The 24742-nt window shown below is 50.0% G+C and overlaps 1 protein-coding gene across 7 annotated transcripts in view; it reads right to left on the bottom strand.

The window, feature by feature from the left end:
* Window positions 1-450: 450 nt before the first annotated feature.
* Window positions 451-24742, bottom strand: part of PPFIA4 (PTPRF interacting protein alpha 4) — a 50962-nt gene continuing 26670 nt past the window's right edge. For 4 of the 7 annotated variants that reach the window (XM_081300228.1, XM_081300231.1, XM_081300230.1 and 1 more), the window contains 14 exons: window positions 23486-23726; window positions 22809-22844; window positions 22432-22565; window positions 21970-22136; window positions 19655-19748; window positions 19110-19191; window positions 17939-18139; window positions 17188-17250; window positions 13926-14101; window positions 10293-10390; window positions 9599-9774; window positions 7152-7220; window positions 3329-3506; window positions 451-2617 (listed from right to left, as the gene is read on the bottom strand). In XM_081300228.1, coding sequence (XP_081156354.1) covers window positions 2565-2617; window positions 3329-3506; window positions 7152-7220; window positions 9599-9774; window positions 10293-10390; window positions 13926-14101; window positions 17188-17250; window positions 17939-18139; window positions 19110-19191; window positions 19655-19748; window positions 21970-22136; window positions 22432-22565; window positions 22809-22844; window positions 23486-23726 — 1768 coding nt within the window. In that variant the 3' untranslated portion in view covers window positions 451-2564. Of the gene's footprint in view, window positions 2703-2751; window positions 3065-3328; window positions 3507-7151; window positions 7221-9598; window positions 9775-10292; window positions 10391-13925; window positions 14102-16559; window positions 16587-17187; window positions 17251-17938; window positions 18140-19109; window positions 19192-19654; window positions 19749-21969; window positions 22137-22431; window positions 22566-22808; window positions 22845-23485; window positions 23727-24742 lie in introns of those variants that run through there. The other 3 variants (XM_081300232.1, XM_081300233.1, XM_081300229.1) reach the window with 3 other exon arrangements.

The following is a 24742-nucleotide window of genomic DNA, read 5'->3' on the forward strand; positions in this document are numbered from 1 at the left end:
GTCAAGCATGGCTTCATATGGCTACCAGGAGGAGGAGCTGGACCCTGATTTAAAGGTGGCAGGGATTTAGAGGTGGCAGGGAGCTGCTGAAAGGGCACACAGCAGCAGCTCTGGGAGCGGTGTGAACAGCACTAGCCGAGGAAGCCTGGGCAGGAGATTCAGAGATGAAGGAGGAAACAATCAATCCCGGGAGTCGGGCTCCTCACCCCTTTCTCTTGGCCTCTTCTTTTGTGGCCCAAGCAACCTAAACATGAACTTCCCCATCAATCCTGTGGTTGTATAAGTAAACAGAAGGTTATCAACTACAAGTTTTGAAAACATTGATACTTCCTTTCCAGAGGATAGCAGCCCTTGGGACTCTGAAAGAAGCTGGACCGTCAAGTGAGCTCAAAGTTTGTTTGTTTTTTTGTTTTGTTTTTAAAAAGGAAAAAGGACCAGAGGCCATTTGTACATTGTCTTAAAACCAGGTTGTTTATTGGTACGCACATACCCACACTCACACCCACACACACCCACACACCCACTCCTGATGCACTGAGCCAATACAGTACTGAGAAGGGGCCTGGTGAGACACAGGAGGCTGGTGAGGAGGGCTCGGGTCACTGGTGACTCTCAAGGAAAAAAATATATTGACTATGAGGCAAGGGGTACACCGAGACAACCGCCTTCCATCACTGTGTAGATGCAACATTCTTCAAGGGGCCCAGCTGCTGCCTATGACAAGGCCAACCATGACAAGGTGAAGATGCAGAGAGAAGAGGCTAGAGCTGCCTCTCCTACGCAGCGAGCCATGAGACTCCCCTGCGGGAGGCAGATGGCCTTCTGCTGCTCCACTCCACCCATCTCAGGAACCTGGAGTATGTTCATAATTTCAACATCCGTTACCCAAGAATAGGGGCGTGTTCTCTCTACCCGATTCATTGTATGCTCTGTCTCTATTCCTAGAAGCCTGATGGCAGGAAGGGCAGGAAGCAATGACAGAGAGCAAGGGCAGGTGGTTGCCTGGCCCAGCCCAGGGGAGAGGCCCCTAGACACACCACTGGACAAGCTCCCTCTACTAAGAGGCAGCACCAGGCTCTAAGTCCCAGGACAGCTCCAAGTTCCAGCAGTCCTTCAGGACAGGGTGCTGTGGCCCATTACTCCACCCGCTAGCCTAGCCCTGCTCAGAGCCAAGTGGAACAGGCTGCAAACCAGCTGCTCCGGCCACCTGTAGGATGGCGCTGCACTGGCATCTCTCCAACTAACACGCCCAGACACCCTCCCTCTCCTCTCACTTGGATGAAGCCCTAGATCCCATCAACCCATGAACTTGAGTCCCAAGCACTTTCAGGTACCTTAGTAAGATGAAGAAATGGGTAGGGAAGAGAGATTTCTGGGAATAGTATTCCTCCCAAACCAGGACCTGCAGCCCTCTGCCCATTCCCACCATGCTGATAGGGAAAACAAAATGGTGAAAGCTGGGTGGGTCTCAGAAATTTCTGGAGGTGACAGTCCCTGCACAGCAAAAGAATCCTGAAGAGGGTTGGATGATTTAGGGACAAGCAGGAATGATTTCCTTCATCAACACTACATTTCCTAGGCCTGGGACATGATTCTCAGAAGGGGAAGCTTTTTCTTCTCAGCAGGTCAAAGGAAGGAAGCTTCAGACTGTCTTTTTCCCAAATCTGCTTTTAGGGTCAATGTATATTCAATCCACTCATCGGGTTCATTTTTAGGAGGCTGGGATTACTGAATAAGTAAGGCAGAGGAGGATGGGGAAGAGATGCTGGGGTCACAGTGGGCAGAACCTAGTGGGATCTGTTCTGCCCCAGGGTTATGATGCACTCAAGGGTCCCTCCTCCCAGCCCAGATGAAGCTCCACCCTTTGGGTGGGGCTGGTATCATTCCTACTGTCCTTTGAGCTTAAGGCTACCAGAGGTCATCAGCTCTCCTACTAGCTTGCGTGCCTACCCGGCTTACTGGGCATGGGGCTAAGAGTTTCCCCACCCCCACCTTAGCCCAAAACTGAGGTCCATTTTGCTCTGATTCTTCCCAAACTCATGTTTGGGATTCGGTTTGAGTGGGGACTCAGAATTTCTACCTCAGGTTTCCTAGATCCTCTCCTGGCCTCAGCAAGTCCTCAAGGCAGAAGCTGCAAGTGGTGGTGATGGACTGGGGGAGGGTGGAGCTGAGGGTGCCAAAACCAACCCTCAGACAATCTGGCACAACCAGAGTGGGCAGGGACCAAAAGACCAAATAGCCCAAAGAGGACAGTGTGAAGTGCCACCTTTTTTGAAAGGGCCATCTCAGTCCTTGGCCCAGGATCCTCCTGGTGGAGGGCGCAGTCCAAACAAGGCCAGGTCCAGAGGGAGGGTGAGGTCACAGCCACTGCCGGCTGCCCTTCTCTCTTCCCCCAGAATCCCAGGCATGGACAACCTGAGTGCCTCCACAACACGGGAGACCCCAGCCACAACCACGAGACTTACAAAGGACACGCAGTGGGATTCAGGAGTAGTGGGATGTCGAGGGGATAGATGAATATATTCTGAGATCCAGGGTAACCGGAAGGTCACGGACGGACGAGACTAGGAGCCGTGGAAGAAGGGGAACGAGCAGGAGGGGTCAGGGCCGGCTGAGCCTGTGAAACCAGAAGGACGCCGGCCCAGGCCGTGGCTAGTCCCGGAAGGCGGAGAGCATGTGTCCGTAGAGATAGTGGGAATGAGCTGAGAGAGAAGAGAGGCACGCGCTGTGGGCGGGCAGGCAGTCCCTGGGAGGCAGCTTGCGAGGGGTCTGCGGCATGCTCCCAAGCACAAAGCGCCCCAGGCCACACGAAGCAGGAAGGGGCAAGCCGGGCAGTGCTGGCGAGCAGGACTGGGGTGGCAGGGCCCGGTGGCAGGGCCAGGCCGGCGGCCAGGGGCAGGCGCGTGGGGCCGAGCGCAGCAGCAGGCGCCCGCGTCCCAGGGCCTGGCCCACTTACCCCGAGCCAGGGGCACACCCCCGTCAGACCCGGGGCGGGAGGGTGGGGGTCAGCAGGAGTAGGTCCGAACCGTGGAGGTCTCCAGTCTCTGCGCCCCCGCCGGCCCGGCTGGGAGGAGTCGGCAGCGGGAGAACACACAGAGCGCGGGGTTAGTGCGCGCACACGCTCGCTCGCGGGCCGCAGCGACACACACTCCTCGGCAGGGGCTGCCCGCAGCGCTCCCCGCGGCAGCCGTTAATGCAGTGTCAGCCCAAGGGTGCGAGGGGCCGCTAGCTCCGGCCGCGCGCCCTCCACCCGACTTGGCCCGGGACTCCTGGTCTGGAGCCCGCGCCCAGCGGGGCCTCGGCCATGCCCAGCCAGCCGGTCACTCACCTTCAGGCATGACTTTCTTGGGAGGGCCGGGAGGGGGCTGCAGGGTCCCCAGGGAGGACACGCGGAAGCCTGCTGGGAGAGTCTCTGCCGAGGTGCCCAGCATGCCGCCGCTGTGGTGGTCCCGAGGCCGGAAGCGTTTCCTCCAGGAGGGCGCGCGGCGGAACACCTTGTCCTCCCCCTGCAAGGTGGGAGAGAGGCCCAAGGAGGTTGTGATTGTCACTCTCACTCCTTGCCCCAGGAAGGGCAGTTGTGGCTAGTTCTGGAGATACTAACTACTCCCTTTGGAAAGAAGGGACTAGGTCACTTCCCCTTTCTAGTCCTCAGTTTTTCCACCAGTGGATAAATCTGGAGTTGAGGTGGATGACTCCCATGGGTCCTTGCAACTCTCTAACGTCTCCCGGGGGGGAAGAACGGGAGAGCCTTCTGGTCAGATCTGTCATCTGGCATTGGACTCTGCTTCTGTACCCACATTAATCTTCTAAGCCTGAGTTTGGGGTACCCATTGGTACCCAATCCCTCCCTCCCCCTATCCTTTCACTTTATCCCTCTTTTCCTCTCTCTCAAATTCTATGTTCCTCTTCTCAGCCTCCCATAGAAACGCACAGGACAGTCCTCACACATGCTCTCCTGTCCTTCTGCGTCCTAAGACTATCACCCAGGTATCCTGGAAGAGCACTGTGTCGGCAGTCAGGATACCTGACTTCCAATCTTGACTCTGCCCTCCGGCAAGTTAAGTGACCTCTCTAAGCCTCAGTTTCCTCCTCTGTAAATCAGGAACACCAACATCTGTCCAACTACTTCTCAGATTACCTATCCAACAGGATCAGATGAGAGAACCCTTTGACAGTGATGGGTGATGACCAGAGACATACTCCAAAGGACATGACTGGCAGTCCCGATCCATCTGCCACCTCACAGATGACACCAAGTCTCTAAAATAACTATCTCTACTAGAGGGCACCAGGGCCACAACCCTACAGGATGCTACCCTGCAAAGGCCTCCCACTCCACCCTTTAGAGCCACATCCACCCTGCTTTGTAGTCACACCTCATTTTCTCCAGCCCCTGTGTGGGAGAAAGAGCCCCAGAGTGTAGGCACAGTGATCCCAGCAGGGAAAAGGACACTAACCCTTTGCTTTTCTCCCAACTACTCACGCCAACCCCTCAGGATTTGTTTTTGTTTTATTTTGAGACAGAGTCTCCTTGCTTAGTTTCTCGGGCTAGCCTTGAGTTTGCAATCCTCCTACCTCAGCCTCCTGAGTAACTGGGATTATAGGTATGTCACCTGGCTTGGCTAAGATTGTTGTTTGAGCCCTTGGAGGCCAAATGTTCTAATCGATTCTTAGCAGCAGGTATCTCTGTCACAGCACTAGTTCCAGTAGCATTTTTTATGGATTTAGGAGATTATTTCATTATTTTCTTCCTCTCCTTCATTTACCTGCTCAATCCCTCCCTCCCCCTATCCTTTCACTTTATCCCTCTTTTCCTCTCTCTCAAATTCTATGCTCCATGATTGCAGAAACCGTGATCTTTTTTGTTCCAACCAATGTCTCCCCAGCTCCTGAGTAGTGTCTGGGAATACTGTAGGCGTTCAACAAATATTTGTTAAATAATAGGTGGCAGTGGTTCCCTACACAGGAGTCCATTCCTGAACTTGGCAGGGACCTGCGGCTTCCTCATGTCCTGCTCTTAACTAGCCTGGAGCCCTTTCTCTCAGCCCCTATTTCCACTTTCAGCCAATCCTAAGGACTTCCTGCTGTATTCCTCCTCTGTCCCTAAGAAGCCCATGTTCTTCCTATCCCTCCGGATTTCCCTTTGGTCCTGATCTCCATGGAGAGGGAGAACTTGCTACAGCTTTTCAGAGCCTTGAAGTTGGAGAAAGGAAACAGAACCAGAACTAACAGGACTAGTAGCAAGACACAGCTCCAGGTTGTTGGAGAAGCACTAGACAGCTAGATAGGAAGCAGCTTCCACAGGTCTCTGCCCAGCCCCCTCACCAAATTTCACCCTTTCCCAGGCCTTGGCTTCTGCTTTAAGCTCCCTGCAAGAACCAGTCCTCTATAGTCCCACATAGAGTTGCCACTCAGAAACCTCACTTTACTGACCAACGGCATCACCCACTCAACTCCATAACTCCACCTCAAAGTCTTATAGATCAGCCAGCCATGCCAGCTTCCAGTAGGTAGCAGGATGCAGGGGAGAGAATCAACACACATCTACTTCAGTTCTGTTCTCTACACCTCAACTCTGCCCTTTTCCTTTTCAGTGCTGGGGATTGAACCCTAGCACATGCTAGGCAAGTGATCTACCACGGAGCTACAACCCAGTAAAGTATTTCTTTAAGCTTCAATGTCTTCATCTCTAAGATGGGGATAGTAACCCATTCCTAGATGGGGATAGTAACCCATTCCATAGATGACTGTTAGCACAAAGTGAAACATCTGTAACGTTGTGCCACCCTGCCTGGCCTATCCCTGGAACACAGCAGGCATTCCGAGTATTTCTGTAAGAACTGAAGGAATAGATAATTTTCTAAATTAGAAGCACCGTGCTAATATATATGGGGCTCATTTTTCCAGATAGCAACGAAGAAAGCTAAGATCCTATCTAGGTGTGTGTGTGTGTGTGGGCTAAGTGGTAGGCAATGGGAAAAATAAGATCTCTGAGAGTGGGGACAGTTGGGGAGTACGAATTTATCTCCTTGATTGAGATACAAAGACACACACAGACACGCACATGCGCGCGCACACACACACACACACAGTTACCACCCTCCGACAATTTCAAGGTACCTCTGTGAAGAAAGCATACCTCCACAAATTCTGTGTATTCCCCAGTGTGTCCTGTCTACTAGGGCAGGGCAATCACTCTACAAAGGTGGTTTTTAGCCTTGTTAAACCCAACTAAGAAACAATGATCTGACTGAAGATGGAGAAGCTAAAAATAAATAGTCTGGGCCCTTTTTAAAACTTGTTTGGAGCCAAATCAGCTACGGCAGCCATGACAGCCAAGGGCAAGCAAGGTTGGTGAAAGGAAAGTGAGTGGGGGCGGGGAAGGTGGGGCTGAGGAGGAGTGTGTCCTCAGGAAACAGGTGTGCAGAAGTAGCATCTCTAGGGGAGCACTATGGCTCAGGATGTCAGGGTTGTCCCTAAACCCAAAGGGAAGGCCTGAAGAAACTAGGGGCAAAGGACTGTGTCTTCAGCGGCAGGAGGGCTGCAAGAGGGAAACTTCCATGTGGAGTGAAGGGAGACAGAAGAGTGCAACTAGAAAGCTGGGATGGTAAAGCCGGAACCAGTTTTTACTGCATCAGGCTGCGCTGAGGAACAGGGAGCATGGCAGCCATTCAGCAGCCTCAGCAGAGCATCTGTCCCCAAACAACCACACTACAGTGGGTGGGCTGCAGTCTTACTCTGCAGGCCAGAGACATGCTGGCTGTCAGCACGGAAGACATGGGGTCTCAGAAACCAAGGCAAAGGTATGATCCCAAAGATATGACCTTGGGGGAAGACCTTGGACCCTGCATACTTAGGAAGGCTGGGCCCAGAGTTGGAAAATTCTAGAAGCATAATTATAGGGGCCTTCAGCCTATCAGAAAGGAGTTTCATAGACTTCTTCACAGCCCATTGCTACCCAAGACAAGCCCAGCTAAGCCTGACCTGCCACCCCAATCCCCCAACCCCCTATCATCATCTCTATCCACTCTGGCTCCCCTCCCTTAGGCTAGCCCACCAATGATCAGTCAGGGAAAGAAGAATTCATGAACTTCAACCCAACTGACCATGACCAAATCCCCGAGGCCCTGAATTCATGACCATGTACTCACATCATCCAGCTTCCGGTCTGTTCCCAAGGCCAAGAGGTTATTGAACTCTCTCTCCATCACCTGGCGGGCCTGGAGTCCACAGGGTGAGAGAAGGGAAGGTGAACAGGGCATAGTTAAGGACCTTTATGTCATCTTTCACCTGCTTCCTAGGGTCCAAGGGCAGAGATGTGGCAGGGCTTGATACACTTAGTCCTTCACACTTCTGAGGTTACTCCTTCAAGCAAACCTCAGTGTCCTCTTGGAAATGTTAACCTTTAGGTTCTTTCATATGGTGAAAACAGAAAAAAAAATGTAAATTTTTTTTTAAAAAAATAGGATCTCAGAACATATGGATGGAAAGGCTTTACCTACTGGGAAAACAAGCAAACATTTTGTCTACAAGGGGAAAATCATGTCTGACTACCTTTGGAGGCGATTGGGAGATAAGTATGCAGACCACAGATAACCAAAACAACTTATCTGGATTAAATAAATCTATTTGCAAGGTTCCATATCATGAATTTAAACCAACAGCTCAGTCATGGCTGTTGGTGGCCCTGGGCTGCATGATGTACAGAAGCTTTCTCTAGACCTCCTAGAAATGAACTCACAAAGAACACTGCCAGAAACAGGAATGTTTTCAAAATTTTATGCCAACAGATATTTTTGACCATTTTAAACAATGGACTCCATATTGGATCAGATAGCATTTCCCCCAACAGCTAATATGCTAAATGAATGAGTCAGGAAATAAGAAAGGATAGAAAGCCATAGAAATGCTGCTGCTACAATTTTCAGAAATATTGCCATCTACAAAAACTGAAGGCAGCTGGGCACAGTGGCACACACCTGTAACTCCAGCAGCTTGGGAGGCTGAGGCAGGAGGATAACAAGTTTAAAGCCAGCCTCAGAAATTTATTGAGGTCCTAGGCAGTTTAGCGAGACCCTGTCTCAAAATAAAATATAAAAAGGGCTGGGGATGTGGCTCAGTGGTTAAGCACCCCTGGGTTCAATCCCCAGCACTCCCCCCAAAACAAAACAAACAAAAAATAACTGAAGGCATTTTGAGATAGGAAGGAAAAGAAAGAGAAAAGTCCATTTTGTGATAAATAAAATTAACCAGAGCTTTCTGCATCAGTCTTTACAGTCTAATACTGTCTTTATCGGTAATGAGACCATGATAGTCCTACACATGATCTTAAAGGAGAAGCCTGATAATATTTTCAAGGATCTCATGATGCTGTTCCTCTGGATTGTGAATGGTCAAGTGGACAGGTATCAACTTCAGAAACACCTTGCAGAGCTGTATGAGTGAGCAGGAAGGTAGCAAGTGAGTTTGAGATGGGCAAGTGTAAGGAAATTGCATTTGAGGGGACATCTGAGATCTTCTTAGAGAAGAGGGGATCTACACTATCTATTTTGACTGGTTAGGAGGGGTACTATAGGACACACTGGCCCAGTGTGCTACTATCACCCCCCAAAGGCCAACACACACCCCAGAACTACAGCACAACACAACACCACCCTCCCTCAAGCTAAAACACATCTGCTCCCAGAATAGCCTGTGCAGCCCTGGTGGCTGAATTTCAAAAGCGATCTGACAGCTGCAAACAGTCCAGACAAGGGCAGCTAAAATGATCAGGGACAGAGGCAAGTCTATATGAGGAAAGGCTAAAAGAATTAAGACCACTCTGTCTGGAGAGACAAAGGCTTGGGCCCAGAGGCAACATACTCAGAGTTTATGAAATTCACAGTTCTCACAAAAGGTGAGAACTGATCAAATATAAACATCCTTAAAAATTCTAAACTAAGAGTTCCTTCCCCAGGGGAAGCCTGACAGGGTCATTTTTAGGACAAATAAAATCAGGAAGTACTTTATACAACTGTTAGTACTTCTAAAATCCATTACCCACAGGAAGTTAGAAAGGCCAAAAATATAAATAGGTTCAAGAGAATTTAGATACATTCTTGGATGACAGCTCCATAGTAATTATGAAAGGTAATTTAAGGAGATGTCTAATCTTTTGAGTTGTTGCTGGGCAGACAAAGCCCTGGCGCTGAAAGGCTCTGGGCTGTGCTAGCAGGTATATTTAGCTTTCTTAAGCCTAAGAGGCCAGGAGCAGGTCCCTAGGATGGCAGACAAAAGAGATATGAGCTTTCTGGTCCCCATGGGGACCAAAGCTAGTTCTCCTGTAAGAAAAGTCAGGTCAGAGAAGTTGTTCAAGGAAAAGGAATGCAGAGTGTTGGCAGTGGAGGTCCCCATAGCAGTGTGGGGACAAAAACAGACATCTTCTCATGTGAAAAATCATATTCCCATGAGCCTTCGCCAGGCATAGGGACCACTCTTGGAGGTTTGAGGGCATTACAATCCCTCTGGGGCATGCCCAAGAAAAGCCCCCTGCACACATACACACCAGGAAGAAAGAAAAGAAAAAAGAGTAAGACCAATTGATTAAAGGGCTGCCCACCTGGGTGTTCTGTGTGGGGATCTGGAGGACCAAGGCCAGTGTGTTGTGGTCAAAGTTCTCATCCAGAGCCAGCAGGGCACCATGGACACCACTCTCTTGCAGGTTTCCTGCATAGTCCCGAAGCCCAATAGACTGTACCCAATGAACCACCTGGTCATTGGTCCAAACCAGCACATCTGGAGAGCAGGGGAATAGAAGGAGCAAAAAGAGACATAGGTTTGGCCCAACCTCCCCTCCAGGGGTCTCTTGACTCAATGTCCCATCACTCTGCTGTTTCCCACCCTTCCCCCAACCTCCCATACCTTGTCTCTGTCATCCCTGATACCTTGACCCCTGGAGAACCAGCCCCACCTCATTGTACCCCTGCCAGCCTGCAGGACTTGGGATAAGGCCACTCCAGAGCCTCTGCAAGAATCTTCTGCCTACCCAGGCCAAAGTGGCCTTTTATTCTCCCACCTTCAAAGTCTCTTCTAAAACCTGCCTCTGTTTCTCATCCAACCCCACCCAGATCACCAAGTTCCATGAGAAGAAGCCCAGTCTGCAGCACTGTCCCAGGTTAGGACTGCACCTTCCTCTCCAATTGGGAACTTCCCTGAGCTCAGAATGCTCCTTCTCCACCCAGCCCAAGGAAGGGACCAGCAGGCCAGGCTGCTCCATACCTTTCTGAGGCCCCCACCAGGCCTGACCAGCTTACCCTTGATCTCGTGCTGGCTCTCTTCCCGCCTCTTCTCGAGCTCCTTCCGGTCGTAATTCAGCCTCTTCAGACACATGATGCCGTACTGAAGGCTGGTCCTGCAGACACACAACCCCCAAACCAGACCCTCAGCAGGGCCATGTCTCCCATGGGCCCAACATTCCGCAGCAGCCACAGCAGATCCAGGCCTGCTACCTCCGCACAAGAGTGCCCCAGCCCCCTTGTGCTTTTCCTGCTGCGGAGGCCTGCATGTGACCCTGCAGAGGTTATGTCGTGCTCTCTGCCACCCTGCGTCCTCCTTCTCAGCCAAGGATTGGACCTGACTGTTAGAACAAAAGTGCTTTGAACATGTCCTTTCTCTCCAGGCACTGGAATGACAAGACCTCTACCACCCATAAGTCCAAGAAAAAGCAAAAGCAAAATACTTCTTTACCTCCCCATTTTACTCAGAGTCCTTTCAACAGCCTATAAGACGGATGCCTCATGACCTGTTCCCTTACCTCACATGTCTCACCCTCCCTCTGGCTACTCTTCCCTTGCTCTCTCTGCTGTAGCCACATGACACCCCTGCTGTTCCTTAAACATAGCAGGCTCCCTAGGTCTGGGTGCCTCAGGGTCTTTGCACTGGCTGTTCCCTCTGCTTGGAACACTCCTCCCCAGTCTGCTACACAGCTCACTGCTTCCTGTCCTTTAAGCATTGCTCAAATATCACCTTCTCAGCCCAATTTACCAGTCACCTTGTTCATCAGATTGGAAACTGCACCATCAGCACCATCACACCCGGCCCACACTCCCAATCTCCCTTACCTTAGACTAATTTTTTTTCTACCACTTTTTATCTAGTAACATACCGTAGTTTATTGTTCCTGAACTGTCTCTCCCAGTTAAAATGTAAGCTCTACGAGGTCAAGGAGCTTTGATTTGTCCACTGATCTTAAACATCTAAGTATATAAGAGGCCCTGTATAAACGCTGAATGAGTTAAATGGAATAATTCACATAAATTACTCAGAGTACTTAAAGAGTATGAGGTTATCATAAGCACTGAATAAATAATAACTAAGCCAGGCTAAGATGAGAGCTGCAGGTTAGAAGGGACCCTACAATCAACAGTCCCAGCTTTTCCTAAGGCAGGAGTGGTCTCCACAGCATCCTCCAGAGCAGTCACAGAGCCAAGACCTGAACATGCCCAGTGACAGGGGACTCACTACCTTCTCAGGGGAGCTTACTGAGAGAACAGCAGATTCTTGCTTAACTTAAATACACTTTTGTCCCTCATTCTTTCTTTCCCCAACCAGAAAATAGAAAGAAGTTTCCTCCCAAATGCAGTTTTGACTCTACTATTGAGGCACTGTAAGATTAAATTATGCAGATTATTCTCTCTTTTCTTCTCAGTTCTACTCAAGAAGCATCTCTTCCACAGCTCAGAGACACCATTTCTAGGAACCCTTTTCCGGCTGAGCCACCTGTTTAATGCTCAAGCCACTGATTTAAGTCCTGGTCCCTGCAAGGGACATGAACACAAACAGCTCATGATGGCAAATACCCACTAATTTTAATTTTGCTATAATTCTCACTACAATTACTGAGACTTTGAAAGCTGTTGCGCAGCACCGCAAAACCATAAAAGACCTTAAGTTTGGCCGCACTAGGTTTCAATAGCAGTTCTGCCACCTGTTAGCTGAGGGGTACTGTGCATCTGTGAGATGGGTCCTATCTCTATATTGGAGTTGTGGTGTGGACAAAGGTGAGTGACTGGAAGGGTTTGGTCCAGCCCCTGGAACATCGCAGGTGCTCAGAAATGGGACCACTGTTAGGATGGCAGTTCTGATTATTGCGTGTGCAGGTTCTACCCAACAGGAGCTCCTTGGGTTTACCTGCTCAACAGAATGCCCTGTCCCAAGGAAAAGTGCTCTGAACTGGGTGTCAAGAAATGAGGGCTTTATTTAGCCCATTGTCACGACCTGGCTGAGTGGCCTGATAGAACTCACCCTCTATTGGGCTTGTTTTCTCTGTAAAATAGTTTTGAAATATCCCCTTCTTGTCATAAAAATCATAATGTCAAAGGCTTTTCCAAGACCTAAGAACTTGCTGATGAAATGTTGAGTGGAATCAAAGCAGCAAGCGCACAGCTGAGGTGAGGCTTGTGGAGCTGGGCTTGCGACCATGTGGCCGGCTGGGCTCTGGGCAGAGGGCCATGGGGAGGACTTCCACAGTCCTCTAGCAACCCAGGCGTATCCCCTAGCCCTTCTCCCCAATCCCATCAATCACCGAGGAGGGGACAGGTGCAGCTGGGCCTGGCAGCCTCCTGCACAGAGACAAAAGATTCCCTTTCAGTGGGGTGGGGGAAGGGAGGACAGAGGCTTCCTTCACAAGTTGGCCCTTACCAGTCCCGTGGAGTAAGGAGGGATGAAGGGTCCAGGACAGGAGTCTCTGCAGTGTGGTGGCAAGAGCACTGGATGAGTCAGCAGACTCGGTTCCACTGAGTGGCCTTGGCCTACTCCTTCCTATGCCTCAGTTTCCTCATCCACACAATGAAGAGACTGACTAGGTCCATTCCAGATTTAAATTTGCATGGTATATGAGTTGAAGGACAGCCACATTTCCCCACATTTGGGGGGATATCCACAGAGCCCTGAGGGAAGCCTGAAAAGCCACTTAACCCTGGTTCCACCCCTTGTCTCATTATCCACTCAAGGGAAAAGACCAGACTTAAATAGCAATCCGAGCTACTTGCAGCTAGATGCTGTGAAGCACTTCATAAAAACTGTCAACTCCTGGAACGATCACCACCCACCTGGTTCTCCAACCCAAATGCCTCTTGGGACCAGGCAGGTAATTAAGTGAAGGAAGCAGGAAGGAGGGGCTGGGAAGATCTGGAAAAGGACTCCCCGGTCCTGGAGAAGCAACCACTCTCTAGCTACAGCTGGTTGTTTCCCAGCTAAAATGTACTGATAGCACTTTCAAGTTTTCAGGAGAAGCCAGAAATCCAGAAGTTTGCATAAAATCTCCTACTGTTGAAGTACTGGCAACTAAACTCATGATTTTAAAATACATGTGGGCCAAACAAAACATATCAGTAGGCCAAATCCTGCCCACAGGCTGCCAGTTTAGGACTTCAGCTATGACACTTTTGAACAAAAGATCCCTTCAGTAAAGAAGAGGAGAGGACTGGATACCCTGTACAAAAAGACATGAGTCCAAAGCTGAAGGGCTCCCAGCTGGGACGTTGGCAGGGCAAAGTCCCAGAAAGTTCTTTCCCCTCAACTTGGAAGGAATGAGACACCTAAATCAAATGCCAGATTTGGTTTGAGCCTCCTCAGGGTAAGCACAGAGAATTCAGGAATCCCAAGACAAGCAATGAAATGCAGACTTAGGAGAAAAATCGCAAAGAAGATGATGCTAGCAAGAAATGACTTTTGTGCCCTAAGGGTTAGCATTAAGAGAACCAAATCCTCAAATTGCAGGATGAGGCAAGAACTTAAAGAGGAAGACTTTCCCAATAGGAGACCTGTTACCACCCAGAACAGGCCATAGAAAGAGGTGAGAGGGACCTCTATTCCTAGAGACAGACCCCAGTCCTTTGTCAGAAGACCAGTGTCAGGGAGGGGGCCCTGGCTCCAGCCTGGCTCACCGATGGAAGCTATCCACCATCTTCAGGTGGACGCGCAGGTCCTTCTTGGTGAGGTGGTCCAGCATGCGTGCATCCACCAGGCACTCCATGAAGTAGCTGCGGTACTGGGGGAGCCCCAGGCTGGGCAGCCATTCGTTCCCAATCCATTCATGGTTCATGTCTCCATAAGCCAGGGTCTGTGGGATGAGAAGGAGCAGGCTGTGGGGGAGGCAGTGGGGCCATCAGGTTGCGCCTGGAATACCTGGTCCTGAAACATTACTCCATCTTCCACCCATGAGGGAGGGAGAGCAGTTCGATGAAATTTCAGTTTCTTTTCAATAGGGGGCTTGTCGTGGTGGGGGATTTTAAATGGAACTTTTCAAGATACCAGAACCATCTAGTTCCACTCACATATCAATTATCTACCCTAACTAATGGGAGCAACTGTCTAGACAGTGGAGAACATGACGTCCTTCCTGCCATCTCTGGAATGCCTGGGTGGCACTGTGCTGCCAACCTGCTTTCCCAGTTCTTAGGGAGCTTCCAGCCCACTGAGCCCAGGGGCGAGGCTGTGTTGCAGTGCCCTAAAGAGGGGTATAGGATGCCAGCCTCACTGGAAATGGCTGGCCTTGTAGTCAACAGGGATGTTGAACATTGCCAAAGACAGAAAAAAACAAAGGTCAGTGACCTGTGTCAGAACAGCCAGTTTGGTTCTCTAAGGCTTGGTTTTCTGCTCCAAGAACTCTCCAGAACCTTTGCTCGCACCAGGCACACCCTCCACCTGGCTCTAAGCCCACACCCTCTAGACATCCCTCCTGATGTGGGCAAGCAGGGCTCTCTGACCACCCAGCTTTAGAAAGCCTTTGTTGTTGGGCTGAAGCTGGAGCTCAGTGGTACAGCAAGCGAGGCGCTGGGTTCAATACTCAGCACCACATAAAAATAAACAAATAAAATAAAAATATTGTGTCCATCTACAACTAAAAAATATATATATGTGAAAGAAAGCTTTAGTCGTTGATATCAAGCTTTCCACCACTATTCCCTTACCCTGATTGATATTTTAAGATTGAAATTTTCCATTTTGTTAGCTTTTAAAATGAAATTGTTGGGGCTGGGGTTGTGGCTCAGTGGCAGAGCACTTGCCTAGCATGTGTGAGGCACTGAGCTCAATTCTCAGCACCACATAAAAATAAATAAAATAAAGGTATTAAGCCCATCTACAACCAAAAAAATATTTTAAAAATGAAATTGTTGACACTTATAAAACCATGTGTTCCATATGTCCATTATTAAGCATAAAAATGAAGTTAACATCTGCAGACAACATCCAAGATAAGAACTAAAACATTCTCTGCACCCACAAACCTACCCCATCCCATTTCCTACTGCTCAGAAGTACCCACCACGCTGAGATTTCTGTCTAGCGTTCCTCCACTTAAAAAAATTAAGTTTTATAATCACCAATGTATTTTTTCTAAACAATATATTAATAACTTTGCTTTTTAAAAAAAATTTAACATCAAATTCTATGAAGTCACTGGCATTTGCATATTTCATTTAACATATTTCCCAGGTCCCTGCATTACCTCTGCTGACTAGTGTTCTGTAGGTGAATGTGCTGTCAGTGGCCTACCGGTCTCCTGCTGATGGGGTTTTCCCTGCAGGCATTCACAGTGTGCTCCATGCTTCATTCTTCACCATGACACTCATCACTATCTGATATTGACCCTTTATTTATCTGTCAGTACTGTCCTTTGTATTCCTATTAATACTGCTTGCTTTTTTCTTTCTTTTTTTTTTTTTTTTTTTTTTTTTTTTTTTTTTTTTTTTTTTAAAGAGAGAGTGAGAGGGAGAGAGAGAAAGAGAGAGAGAGAATTTTTTTTTCTTAATATTTATTTTTTAGTTCTCGGCGGACACAACATCTTTGTTGGTATGTGGTGCTGAGAATCGAACCCGGGCCGCACGCATTCGAGGCGAGCGCGCTGCCGCTTGAGCCACATCCCCAGCCCTTGCTTTTTTCTTTTAACATTTTTTTTTGTAGTTGTAGCTGGACAGAATGCCTTTATTTATTTGTTTATTTTTATATGGTGCTCAGGATCAAACCCAGTGCCTTACACGTGCTAGGCAAGGGCTCTACCACTGAGCCACAGCCACAGCCCCAATACTGCTTGCTTTTTGATATTATACCCTTCCTTGTTTACTGCTCCATGGGGCTTTGCTTCTTTACTTTTGCATTCAGAGTGCTTAGAAAGGTCTAGAACCTACTAGGTGCTTAATAATTATTTGCATACTAGAGGAATGCATGGAAGGCCTTTGGTTAGTTCACCTGTGTACCCCTGGGAAGGACCGGGAAAGGATGAAGATTCATACCAATCTAAGTCTCACCATTTGAGAAGACAATCAACTGAGGAGAGGGGCCAGGCATGCTGGGGGCACAGCCCTCTAGGGCTCCTCACCTGCCATCTTGAGCAACCAGAACAAGCAGCTAAAGAGAAGGTGGTGGGGGATTCAGCAGGAAAGAACCTACATCCAGGGCTCAGGAAGCAGAGGGAAGACACACATTGGGAGTGGGACAGTCCTGCTGAGAAGAGAACCTGCTGGGAAGATCCTGGCCTGACCAGCTGAGAGTTGGTTCTGATCCAGATGGAGTCTTACCTGAGCCCAGCTGCCCTCCTCACTGTCCTAGCAGGAACAAGTGCAGCATGTCAGGGAAACAGGCAAAGTCAAGCAACCTGTAGCTCCTGCCCCAGGACCCATCAGAGAGGAGGAGAACACACCCCACTAGCTGGGTGGTAACTGGGGAAAGCTCATGGGACGCCCAGGAGGGGGCAGCAGGATGGTGCCTGTGGCTGTGTTTGTGGTGAAACAGGAGCAAATGTGTATGGCCAAAAAAAAAAAAAAAAAACTGCTTCCAAGTCTCCCAGGCTTGTCTAAGTGCCAGGCAAGATGCCAGCTTCCCCAACCTTCCCAGTTCCTCCACCAAGGGTCAAAGTCAAGGGTAGGCCTCAGGCCCACAGCAGGACAAAGCCCTCTCCTGCCTAGCTTTTCTCCACTGCAGTATTCCAGGGGCTGTGGGTAAGCTCATGATGCCCAGGAGACCCCACACAGACTCTAACTCTTCCCAGTCTCACCTCTTCCCCCACAATACTCTGCCCTGAGAAGGGAACCCAAGATACCAACCTGAGGTCTACTGCCCGCCCCTCTGACCTCCCACAGTCTTCCCTTCATTCTCCTGGGAGTCATCTACCCTAACCCCAGGGTCAGAGCCAAGGGCCAGACTCACTGTTTTGGTGGATGTTGCCAGAGTTTCCATCTCCTCATGGGTGACCCAGACATTCCCAGAAGACTGCAGGGAAAAAAATCTAGTTAGCCCTGGGCAGGGAAGGCAGTGTTCCAGGATCCCTAAAAGGCTTGGAGGTCCAGAGAGCAGAGCTGCCTTCCCCCGAGTCCCCCATATGCCCAGCCCAGAGCTCTGCACTGTGTCCAGCAGGGAGCAAGCTGACAGTAGAGCAGGTATCACGGTATCCACACTGCTAGCACAGTGCCTGCAGAGTAGAAAGCACTCGCAAATGTCTCCTGGACAAATATGAAAGAGTGGTGCTGACCTGAAAAGGGGCTGACCCCAGTCACAGTGACAAGTAACAATGACATTTCACCTTGGGGTCCGTGGAGTAGTCTGCATTCTTGTGCTGAGGTTAGAGGACAGGACAAAATTCATAAATGCTCTCTCGCCTCTACTTTCCCCAACCTGACAATAACACAGAACCTGGAAGTCTCTTCCCAGAGATGAGGAATTTTTGTCAGGTAGGGACAGAGAAATGGAGCCCATGAACAGTATGTGGCAGGCAGGGAACCAGGACTGCTGGATTCTCTTAGAACCAATGCTGAACCCTCCTAAAGAGTAGGGAGAGCATTTTGTGGAGGTGGGAAGTTAAGGGCTCAATGCTACCATCTTTCTGAAGACCAATGAGAGACTTTGCTAACACTATTCCAGGGCTTCTGTAAATGTCCTGGGTGAGGGAGAAGCCACTCACTGTCCTGGAGGTGGGCGGGGCCGAGGGGCTGGTCAGCGATACCATCTCCTGGATGGCTAGCCGGAGCTTGAGCCGGTGCAGGGCATTGCTGATGCCGATCTCCCGCTGAATCTCTGTGTCCGACAGGGCAGACATGATGGCACCACTCTTGACGTTGGCCCGGCAGGCTGCCACATACCAGGCAGGCATCCCCACCCATAGCTGCAGACATGGGACACAGCGTGGGGTAGGGGGTAATAATTCAGTCCCTTCCCCCAAGACCTGAGCCTACTGCCAAGACTTTGACCATACTCAGCCAGGGTCAAAGGCTAGGTCTCATCCATGGTCTTGATATAGCAAAAACAAAGCACAGGAACTTAGAAATATGAAGATGACTATCATCAAACTCCCTTTCCCATAGTACAGATTACATCCCATCATCCAACATATAGGACACCTAGAAAAAACTGTAAAAGGTTACAGGATACCTATCATTACCCTAGGTACTTATATGACCACACATACAGTGCGATGCTACATCATGTACAACTATAGAAACATAAAGTTGTGCTGCATTTGTGTACAATGAATCAAACTGCATTCTGCTGTCATATCTACCTAATTAAAATAAATAAATTTTTAAAAGTTATTAAAAAAGAGTTAAAATGGGAATCATGATCACAAGTTATTATCCTTTTCCACTATATCAAGAATAGGCAAACTGTGGTCCATAGGGCTAAAGATGGCCATCTACATGTTTTATGAATGAAGTTTTATTGGAACACAAATAAATAAATAAAGTTGCTTAGTTTGAGTTTTTATAGGTATCCTACGTAGGATGATGGACAAGGTGGGGGTTACAAATTAGGGCCTGGGAAGGTGAAGGAATTTTCTTTGCATGGCTCCTGGAGCAGCCTATAGGAAGAGTCAAATTGTCTGTGGCTTCAGTTATTGGTCCCTCTTATCCAAACTCAGTTACAAAGTAGCATCAATTCTGTCCTTCAAAGTGCTATGTGTGTTTGCAGGGGGCGGGGGGGGGGGGGAGCTGGATGCTTGACCTGGCACATGCAACTTGACAGGAGAGACACATGCTGGGAAAGTTGTAGGAACACCACCGCTGCCAGGAGTTCTCATCCTGCCCCACAGAATCTTCCCCCCAGACCCCAGAGCAGGTGCCCTCAGCCAGGCTCACCTCCAGCCAGGAGACCACAGTGGGGCCGTCCCACTGGGCAAAGGGCATTCCTTTCCTGCGGGCATCCTCAAGCAGCTGGTGTCTTGTAGAAGAAGAAACAAGAGACTCAACCGGGCTGACTCCTGGGGACCACTGGGGTGGGTCAAGGGTTGGGACTCCCACTTCCCTGCTCCCCACTGTGGACTCCTCTTCTCTACACCTGCAGCACTTCGATACCAAGAAGTAGAGCAAGAACACCTCTCCATGCCAGAGAGCAGGGGCTCTCACCGTGCACAGGACCTGACACATACTGATTAGTCATTCTAAACTGCCCTGCCAAGACCCATGGGTCCCAGGTCACTCTCCCAAAGCCCCCTTGCCTCCTTCTCCCTGGGACCATCCTAAGACCCTCTCCCAACTCAGGGCAGCCCCTGATGTGCTCACTGATGGCCAACTCAGCTCAGGGAGGGCCTTGCTGGGCTACGGTTCCCAGAGCTCAGCCCCACGGTAGCTTAAGGGAAGGAAAGTGGGTGGGGCCCAGGCAGAGCCCGGCTTATGGGTCTTACTTCTTCTTCAGTCGCCGGTCCTTCTCTGCCTGGGTCCCCAGCTTGGCAGGTACCATGGGTTCCTGCAGACTGAGCTCGGAGTCTGTTAGCAGAACTGGAAGGGAAGAGATGGGTGTGTCGGCAGGCCCTCTGCCTCTCCTCCTTTGGCCTGGGCAGGAAGTTGCAGAGTAGCAGCAGCAGGAGGCTCCTCAGCATAGGTCAGCCCATGTGGGTCTGATGGGACCCCACATTATTCCCAGAGCCTCCTCCCAAGGCCTCTGCATACAGGCAGTTTGAGAGTGGGACTGAATGAGTCATTCCCATCCAAGATGGTGACCCTTGGGAGCCCAAGCCCTGGCGGTGACCTCCAGCCAGCAGGACTAAAGTTGTCCCACCCTAGAACCCTAAACAGAACCTACCCCTTCCCCTCTCCAAGCTAAGATACAAAGCAAACCCAGAGAGCAGATGCGAGTGGTCTAAGAGGCTTGAAGAGGATTATTCTGACTTGAGTCAGGGTGGGGAAATGGGCCCAGAGAGCTCTGTCTCCCAGTCTCTTTCTCTGCACGCACTGCTTACACAAGCTACAGAGGGGAACACACCCTGCTCTGTCACCTACTGAGGACCTCCTGAATTCCTGCTACGGTATTTATGGCTTCCTGCTACAGTATTTATCTTACAATTCACCGACGTCCTGGTCACCCCATAGTACACAGGGGCAGCAGGTATAGGTCATCCAGAAACCAATCTGAGTTGCTATCTTGGGTTTAGGTGCCAACACAGTATGAGGAACAGGAAATCATAAATTTTTTTGCACAAACACCTCTGCCACTTATCAGACCTTCCTGCTTCCCTGAGGCGCCACAGCTCCCCTCACCCAGGCTGGGGAGGAGAGTGCTCTACCTCATCCCCACATCCTGAACAGAAGTACCAGCTTCCCCATCCTCCACCTCCGCCTCCTCACTCAGCCAGCTGTGTTCTGATTCACACCTTCCTGGGGTGCGGGAAGGTCTAATTATGCATTTGGGTTCAAAGGTTCCTTTCTTCTAGCTGATCAAGTTCCTCCCCTGCATGACATGCATCAATTTCATGTAGCTCCAGGGAACATCTCACCTGCTTCAACAGGCCCAAGAGGTGACCCAATGGCTGTCCATCCTCTCCCTCCTGCCCTCCTCCTCCACGCTGGGCATACATTAGGGGGTACAGAACTCTCTCACCCACACAGCCTCCTCTCCTCACAATGCCCCCCTGTGCTGTGTGCACACACCTCTTCTGCAGTTGGCTGATTCTTGTGAGCCTTCTAGCTTCAGCTCAGGACTGTGGAGCAGAGGAAGCCATTCCTGCTGTCCCCCACTCCACAACTAGCTGCAAGCTCCACCATCATACCGGGGTTTGGAATCATCTTGTTATTTCTTTCCTTTTCATCAGACATTCCATTCTATAGGAATGAGCTATGGCTCCAACCCCCTGTACTATGCCATACAAGAGTTTTCAACAAGCCAGGCACAATGGCGCACACCTGTAATCCCAGCAGCTTGGGAGGCTGAGGCAGGAGGATCATGAGTTCCAAGGCAGCCTCAGCAACTTAGTGAGGCCCTAAGCAACTCAGCGAGATCCTGTCTCTAAATAAAATATAAAAAGGGCTGGGAATGTGCCTCAGTGGCTAAGCACCCCTGGATTCAATCCTGGTACAAAAAAACAAAAAGAGTTCTCAAATGTTTGAACAAATGACTGAATAGATGATGGAACGAAAAGGAGAAGGTGGGGAAGGAAGGGAAAAAAAGAATGGGGGCAGGGGAGGAAAGACACTTACTGTGTACCTACCATGCTTGGTACTATGTACCAAGCATGAACTTGAGCTTTAGGTCACCACAGTGGTGACAAAAGTGCACCCTTGCCCAAGCACTTTCTTGAACTCAATGTCTACAAAGCCATAATTAGGTATCTTCATATTCTGAGTCCTGAATGTACCAGAAATAAATGCTAATCAAGAACAGACTCCTCTGAAGAAAGACCTAAGAGCTTCCTCCTAAAATCCTCAACAGCGTGTCACCAAACCTCCAAGTTGGAAGAAAGCATGGTCTTTCGCTGGGTACGGAAATCCAAGTTGGACACAGATGCCTGACACTTCTGGGCACAGGAGCTCACCCCCACGAGGCAATCCATCCCAGCGTGAAACAGCTCACAGAAAAGTGCAGTTTCTCTGGAGCTGAAATCTGCCTGCCTGCGGCTTCCGCCCACTGGTCCTTGGAGGCAGAGAAGGCCGCATGCCCGCACACCTTCCTGCTCCTGAACTCCCCGACACCCACCCAGCCCTCTGCTACAAAGGGGGCAGAGACCATGGCCTGTGGCTCCATCCCGACTCAGCTGGATCAGCCTGCCCTTCTCCTTCTTCCCAAACAGGCGGCCAATGGACGACTTGATGCCCTTGCGCTTGGCACCCTTGTGCAAGGAGTCCTGGCTGCTGTTGCTGCTGCTGGGGTTGCTGCCCTGATCCTCCAAGGCACTACAGGATGACAGCCAGGAGGGGGTGGAATAAGAAGAAACATACTTAAATTACAGCAAGAGAGATGAGAGTTAGACCTCAGGAAGAACTTAAGTGTCAGTGTTGGGGTGGGGGCAATGGGATATGCTCAGCACAGATGACCAAGGGAGACATAGGAACATCTTTCCTGGTGATATTTCAAAGAGAAGACAGTCAAGCACCTATAACAGGTGAGATGAAGTCCCTTCACAGACAGAGGGAGGGATGAGATGATCTTGGGAACAGAGAGCCTAGAGGTAGGGCCTGCTTCACTTACCTCTTGCCTTCTTCCTGGCTCAGGGCTGGGTGGCCAAGCTTCTCTAGCCGCAGCGTCCTGGGTGAGGAAGGAGGAGAAGTCTCACATTTTATGGTGGCTTTATCCTCTCGGTTCTCTTCCCGAGACACTGGCGACTGAACAGACAGTGGAGCCGTCAGGGGATAGAGGGAGAGATCTGGGGCCTGCCTACCCAGCCCGGACGAGGCAGAGGAGCACAGAGAAACCGAGAGGCAGAGAAACCAAGGAAAAACGTGGTAGGGGGGCCCTGCAGCCCCTCAAGTTCAAATTCAGACCCCAGGGCCCTGGGGGAGAAGCCAAAAGGGAAGGGCCTGGGACCAGTTAACCCAGTAGTACCTGGGTCATTGGGCAGCACTCACCAGCAGCTTCCTCCGATGCTTTCTTAAGTCACTAGGCTGGAAGAAAAAGTGAAGGTAAGCTTGGGCTCACCCTGGCTGCCCTAAAGCCCACCCAAGGGGCACCCAAGGGTCCTAGGATGAGAACACAGGAATCAGTGCCTCACACAGGCCTGGATAGAATAGCACAGCAGAAAAAGCTGGCCTGGAAAAAGAAGTTAATCTGGGCGCGGTGGCACACCCCTATAATCCCAGGGGCTCAGGAGGCTGAGGCAGGAAGATCACGAGTTCAAAGCCAACCTCAGCCACTTTGCGAGGCCCTAAGCAACTTGGCAAGTCCTTGTCTCTAAATAAAAAATAAAAAGGACTGCGAAAGTGGCTTAGTGGTTAAGCACCCCTGGGTTCAATCCCTGGTACCAAAAAAAGTCAAGACCATCTCTGGAAGAGAGAAGCGGTGTGGGCAGCTGGTGAGATTCTTAAGCATTCTGTGCTTATCCAAGGGAGAGGGTAAGAAAAATATTACAAAAGCCCTTCCCTGACCCAGAAGGACATATTGGTGGCCTATCACACAGGGCATGCACACACCATGGGAAAAAGATGCCGTGCCCATAACCAGGAAGGAGCTTGCCATTCCTTATAAACTCTCCCAAGGGAGAGCCACGGGAGGGCAGAGTTGTTTATTGTCTGCCCAAAGAACTCACCAGGGTCATGACCCCCATCCGGTCCAGGTCCTGGGCAGCGCTGCGGGAGGTGAGCTTCGGCGTGGAACGGCCACTGAGTGGAGGGGATGCACTGGCCAGGGACAAGGCAGTCAGAGATGTGGGGATAGAACCACGCTTGCGCAGCTGTGTCAAGTTTAAGGCCTCCATACTGCCACTGGTCACACGCGTCTCAATCTCCTCCGCACGGAGCTCCGTGGACTCCTTCTCTTCCTGGATCATCCTGGAAGGCAGATAAAAGGGGACCTGGCCAAGAGCCCCAGCGAGAAGCAGCAGGAGGTGGTGCCAGGCGCTGCCCACACTCACCACCCCAGGCCCAAACAACACAGCAATGCCTAAGGGCGCCCTGTTGTTTCTGACATTGTTCGGATATACAAGGTCTGGAGCTCAGAAACAGTTCCCTCTCTTGTTAGTTGGCCTGTGTCCTCAGTTTAACAAAAGTAGTTGCAGAGGAGGGAGGCAATTTAGTCCATGAAACACAAAGTCCATCTATTTTGTTTTTTTTAGTTCGGGGTATTGAACCTAGGGTGCTTAACCACTGACATCCCCAAACCTTTTTATTTTTTGTTTTGAGACAGGGTCTTGCTAAACAACCTAGAGCTTGCTAAGTGACTGAGGCTGGCTTTGAACTTGCAATCCTCCTGTCTCAGCCTCGCAAGCCACTGGGATTTATAGACGTGCATCACTGCACCCAGCAAAGTCCAAATTCTTAACCTACTACTAACAACAGAGGTGACCTCAGGCCAGACTCTTCGCTCTAAATGCCTCAGTTTCCCAACATATACAATGTCTGGAGTGGGTCTCAGTAGTTCCCAGATGCAGGACTTTTAGATGATGCCTTATTGATTCTGTTCCCCAATGGATTTTCCCTGTTCCATAGAAAAATAATGATAATGGTTCGTTTGTGTAAGTGGAAGATACTCTCAGTAAGGAACATGTGCACACACCCACTGGAGTAGAGGTGCCAACTGTCTTTTAAGGAGAAGGATGTGTCTTTATTCTGAAAGTACATCTTTCCCACTCTAAATGTTAAAATGTCCTTTTGTTTTTTCAGAATGGCTTTGATGGTCAATGGTGGTTATCTTTCTTTAATGATTTACTTTGCAAAGCAAAATGATGGCAATTCCCTATTGCTGTAGTGGGAAGGGCCAGTATCTTCTTTGTAACTGTGAAATCCAAGGCTGGGAGCCACTGAACTACATGACCTCAGCAGCCTAGAGAGCTGCACGCTCAGCTCAG

This window comes from Spermophilus citellus (assembly GCF_964194105.1).
Source record: "Spermophilus citellus genome assembly, chromosome: 6".
Lineage (NCBI taxonomy): Eukaryota > Metazoa > Chordata > Mammalia > Rodentia > Sciuridae > Spermophilus > Spermophilus citellus.